Here is a 6,016-nt window from a genome sequence, read left to right as displayed (position 1 = left end):
TGACAACCAGACGCTGCCAGCGTCCCAAGGAAGAGGCGAGGTCGACGTGGACAACCCAAATAGAAAACGACAGATGGAGGATCCCAGACGGTCTTATCCTACTGATGCTCTCCTGACGTTCCCCAGCCTTGGTGAAAAGTCTTATAAACTGCTGCAGGAAAACAACTTACGGATCGCCCACCACGTGCCGGGCATTTAACTACCGGCGGCCCTAGCAAGCGGCGTGTGCTGAACCGCGGACAGGAAGCAAAGGGTGCAGAGAAGTGCTGCGGAAGGGGAGCGCTCCAGTATGGGTGCGCTGGGGCCCCAAGCGACGTGGGGGCGGGCTGGGAGCCGCACAGGCGCGGTCCGGGGGCGCCGACACCGCGCGCTCCGCCCCCGCGCCCGGGGCGCTGCCCGGCGCCCTGCACCCGCCGCGCTGCTCGCCTCGCAGCCGGCGCCATGAGGCCCAAGCAAGCGAACGTGCTGATCGCGCTCGTCGCGGTCTTGCTCTTCAGCTTCTCCTGCTTCTGCATCTCCAGGATGAGTCAAACTAGTAAGCGGCGTGTGGCTTCTCCTGCCTCCTTTCCCGCCTCTCCCGCTGCGGGGCTCCGCGAATGCCCGAGCGGCGGGGGCGGAGCGTAGCGGGGCGACACAGGAGCCTGCAGGCGGTCGCCTCCTCCCTGGGATCCCCGCGTCGGAGCGTTACAGACGCGGTCCCCACGCCCTTGTCCGTCGGGCGGTGAAGCCCTAACGGCGCCCCCGCCTGCTTGGGGGCGGCCGTGCCCCAGCCCAGGCGCGCGCGATAACGGATCTGGCCCCACCCGGGCCTCCCGGCTCTGCCTCGCCTCTGCGGCTCCTTTTCCGTACAAAGGCTCAGGGGCCCAATCTGTGCCCCACTTTCCACCCCACTCCTGTGCTTTCTTCTTCCGATCATTTCCAGGAACGTATAAATGTCTGACTTCGAGAAATTCTCTTACACAGCCAACACCTTTCCTCTTTTAGGGTCTAGGTTATATTATAGGGCTCCCTAAAGTATTTTTCTAATCTGAACAGTAGTTGGATGATGGAGAGAGACATAACTGGCGAGTTAGAGCACTGGTCTAGCACCTGGACTTTGTCAGGTGCACCAATGCGTCTTGTGTTACCACTCTGAAACACACCAAGGTTTTAATTTGTCGTTGTCTATAGGAGTGCCAATTTAGCAAATAAACAAAAAGGTTGCCCAATTAAACTCGAATTTCAGGTAAGCAATCATAAAACTTTAGTATAAAAAATTGCAGGGAACATAATTATTCTAAAATTTTATTTCTTGTTTTTATCTGCAGTTCAAATCTAACTAGGTGTCTTGTATTCTACCTTACAATTCTAGTCGTCCATAGTGTAATGTTTTAGCGTTTTATATAGTTTAGTTTTTGAATTTAAGACTTAAGAACTTTGTAAATTTTTAATCCAGCCTTCCAAGATTGTCCTTATGTTGTTTTAGGTTAAATTTTATTTTTCTTATTGAACACATTTATGACTTAGGTGCACACAAAGTAATCTTGGTTGTAGTACTGAGATTCAAATTTGAAAGTGGCTTCATGTTTTAGTCCTCTAATTAACGCTAAATTTGTCATCATGTACACAAAATATCCACATTCTATCCCACTCATTTTAAAGATTAGAAATGCACACTAATTTATTGGATTTATAAGATTTCTGCTAATCTTTAATCATTTTATACCGTTTCCCTCCTCTACGTTTTCCAAATGTGTTTTTATTTTTTAGAACAATAAACAATGAGCACATCTATATAACAGTTTCTTGTAATTAGAAATTAAAATGTAAACTTTTTATAGTAACTTTGGAAGGTAATTTAGAATGGTAATCTCCGAGGAAGTTTTAATACAGTTAATATTCTTACAGTGAAACTGTAGACTTTGAGATACATACAATCATTTTGGTGTGTTTTCTAGTTATTACCTGAAAAAAGAAGTTTGGTTCCTCAAGGCATTTATATTCCCATCATTCATATATTCAAGTTCAGAAAACAAGATATTGTTCTTGAGAATGAAACACTCTTAAAATAGCAGATAAATCAGATTTTTCATTTTCTATGTGTGTATTTCTGTGGAACTCGCTTTTAAATACAGCAAATCTTTGAACTGCATGGGTCCACTTATACGAAGAGTTTTTTCAATAAACATATTGGAAAATTTGGGGTCAGGTATGTCATGCATTCAAACAGTTAAGTAGTCATAGTCATAGCCTGAACTAAGATAATATCAATGATGATAAAAATAAAACAATCAGATTGTACTAAACTTGTAACACTATCGAGAAGTGAGAATGTAAGAATTTGTACTACACTGTAATAAGTCAAGGATCCATGTTGAAATCTCTAGTCTAACCGCTAAAATAATACTAAAATAACATATAACTGTATCACTGATTGTATTAAATGCTCCAAAAAGAAATTAAAATATTTTCCAACTGCATATAAAACAAAACCCAACTTGATGATGCTTATGAGAGACATATTTAAATTTTAAAGACAGAAATGTTGGGAGAAAAAGGAGGGAAAATATATATCCACAAACCCAAGCCAAAGAAAGTTGACGTAGCTATACAAGTATTAATAACAGCAAAGTAAACTCTAAAGCAAAGTGCAACATGAACGTTGGATAGACATAGGAAAACATAATTAGCAATCTGATTTTTTCGATTGGAAAGTCAGATATTTGGTGAGGAGATGGACCTTCAGGAATTTGCGAAAACTTCCCTTGGAGAGGAATATACATTCAATCACTTCTGTTATGAAATATATACATTTCCTATTTCTTAGCAATTCCACTATTAGTCAGGGTTGAAACTGGTATACAGCCTTACCAATAGTGTATAGGAGTGAGAACCTTCTGCTCTCACCGATCAATACCCGTGCCATAGAAGTTGTTACATGTTTTAAATAGCATCCCTACCACCAGATATATCTTAGGGAAATTCTTGAACATGTTTACGAGGAGACATGTGCCAGAATGTTCTTGGTAGCATTTCTTATCATTGCTCATTAACAACAGAAGAGATATGTATGCTGTGGTATATTCAGTACAGTGGAACGTTTTACAGCAGCAAAAATGAACTACAGCTTGACCCATCAATATGGATGAATCTCATGAGGATAAATTGAGCAAAAGAAATACAGAAGAATACATATGTTTTATTTATTAATGTCTAAAACCAAGAGTAAGTAAATTTGCAAAGGTGGTAAAACTATAAAGAAAAGCAATCGATTATTAATACAAAATTCAGGATTCTGCTTATCTGTGGTTGAGGAGGAAGTGGAATTTGATGTTAGAAGGAAACAGATGGGATACCCTAAGGCTTAGGTAGTGATTGGTTTGTGGATGTTTAAACCATTTTATATACTCTTTGTCACACCTGATATATTTCACAATAAAACCTAATGCATAGAGGGCCACTCATGGAGAACTTAAAGGGCTGGTATGTAGTGTGATTTGATTATTGCAAAGCACACATGGTGAGGAGCAATCTGAAACCTATTTTTCCTTTTTAGCTTCATCTCCCACAAACTGTCTCAGATATTCTTTCTTTGGAACCATGTTGGGTACAAGTAAATGACTAATAAATTTAAAGTGGCCTGCCAATACTTTAACACCTTGCCTTTTTGCTCTTCTTTTTATTTCCTGAGAGAAGTACTTTCCCCTAGATACACCAAACCATTTCATACTCTGATGCATTTATCATGTTGTTTTCTTAGTCTGAAATGCCCTTCCCTGCATTTTGCTGTATGGCAAAATTCTAAACATTATTCAAGTTCTCAAATATTTCCTCTTCTCTGAAGCCTTTCTCACCTCTCTTCCCCACACTTCAGTTCTCCTTAAGAATTAATCATTCCTTCCTCACTGTGCCACTTTGAGGACAATTTCATGTTAGCAATTATAATTATTTGTTTAAATATATGCTCCTTTCCCCCATCACTTGCAGCCTGATTGTCAGTATTTAGAGCAGGAACCTGACTTTATCCATGCTTGCTTTCCTATCTCATAGCACAATAAGTGGCACGTGGTAAGTAGCCGAAGAAAGAATGAATATCTCACATGCTTCTCCTTACTGGAGGTGTCTAGTGAATGAATGAAGTCAGGCTATGGCCATGTTGTATAGTACCTTCTACCAAGGCAAGTAGTTTGGACTTTATTCGGTAAATACAGGGGACAATTTACAGTCCTTGAGCAGTGTTTCCAGAAGATTAATTATGGATTGTAGGTGGGAGACCAATTAAGAGGCAAGTATAATAGTGCAGCTGAAGGCAATAAAGCCTGAACTATGGTAATATTACTGATGACAAAGATAAAACAATGATATCTATAATGGTGCTTCTCAAGTTTTAATGTGCATCCCAGTCACCTGGGAATCTTACTAAAATGCACATTCTGATTCCGTAGGCCTGGGTGAAGCTGAGATACTGTATTTCTAAGAAGTTCACAGCTGATGCCAGAGACCTGTGCTATCCAACATGGTAGGCCCTAGTCAGGTGGCTATGGAGCACTTGACATGCACTTAGTACAACTGAGGAACTGAGTTTTTCTTGTAATTTTATTTTATGTAGTTGAAATTTGCATTTAATAACTGAAGTAATGCAAAATATTTCTCTGTTAAGCAAAACTTTACTGTTTTGGTATGACTACATTTCACTATAATTAATAAAATTTAGCATCTGAATTCCAATTGCTGCAAGTGTAAAACACACACAAGATTTAGACTACTTAGTATAAAAAAAGAATGTGAAATATCCTATTGATTATATGTTGAAATAACATTTTGGATATGTTGGATTAAATAAAATATACTGTTTCATGTTACTTTCACTTTTCTTTTCACTTTTTAAAATGTGGATAGTATAAAATTTTAAGTTACAAATGGGGCTTGCATTTTATTTCTTCTGGAGAGCAGTGCCTTGGGCCCTTGCTGTGAGAAGCAAGGATCAATGGCACTTAGGGTCTTACCTGGAAGCTTTTTTCATGGGCAGTGTGGCCCATTGCACACTGAACTGATGTTTGTTCACAATTTCACCACAAAGATGCTCCATTGATGCAAAGCATCTAATTATTGTTTATTTCAAACCTTTGCAATATGATTTTATAACATTTCATCCTTACTAAATACCTAAGTGAATATGCAAGTAGTATAAATATTTTAAATATAATATTGATACAATGAATTACCAGGGAAGAATGTACAAGAAGCAGATTAGAGATTATGTACTTTAATATTTCTGTATGCTTGTTTCTGTAAAAACTGCTTCCTCTAGAGAAAACTCTTTTCATGTTTACCAAATTGATCCCTGAGAGACTGACCTACAGTGTCGAAACCCAAATATATTGCATCACCCATGATATATCAACTCCAAACACATGATCCATTTTGCAAGGAGAATATTACCCGGGAAACCCTACCTAAGAGTGATGAGAAATCTTTGAAGGGTTTTGAGCAGGAGAGTTTTTGCATTATCCAGGTTTTGCCACAGGCTATGCACATGTGTGCTCTTATTCACACAAGGCAGATGAATGAAAAAATAACTCTTTTTAACCCAAATACATCAGCATTACTTTAGAGTTTTATATTTATATAATTTTATATTTGTCTTTCTGTGCCTGGCTTATTTTACTTAACATAATGTCCTCCAGGTTCATCCATATTGTCACAAGTGACAACTTCCAAAACTTGCTTCCCCCCATCTTCTCCACCTTAGTAAATGGCTACTCCATTCTGCTAATTGCTCAGAGTATCATCTTCTCTCTTTTTTTTCATATCCCACATTCAATCTTTCAGCAAATCCTATCTTCTTTAGCTTCAAAATATATCCAGAATTGAACCATTTCTCACCACTAATTTCACTACCAGCCTATGCTCAGCCACAGTCTCCTGGTCCTTCTTCCCCAGTCTTTGTTTCCCCTACAGTCTGTTTTTCACACAGCAAATAAAATGTTTCTGCTCAAACGTTAAGTCAGATTATGTAACTGTGTTTGTAATCTTC

General features: G+C 39.3%; 1 protein-coding gene across 1 annotated transcript in view; it reads left to right on the top strand.

The window, feature by feature from the left end:
* The first annotated feature begins 441 nt into the window (after positions 1-441).
* MGAT4D (MGAT4 family member D) overlaps positions 442-6,016 on the top strand; it is a 47,063-nt gene continuing 41,488 nt past the window's right edge. The window contains exon 1 of the mRNA XM_063107483.1: positions 442-535. Coding sequence (XP_062963553.1) covers positions 442-535 — 94 coding nt within the window. The remainder of the gene's footprint in view (positions 536-6,016) is intronic.

This window comes from Cynocephalus volans, chromosome 9 (assembly GCF_027409185.1).
Source record: "Cynocephalus volans isolate mCynVol1 chromosome 9, mCynVol1.pri, whole genome shotgun sequence".
Lineage (NCBI taxonomy): Eukaryota > Metazoa > Chordata > Mammalia > Dermoptera > Cynocephalidae > Cynocephalus > Cynocephalus volans.
This window is presented reverse-complemented; position numbering and strand designations above follow the sequence as displayed.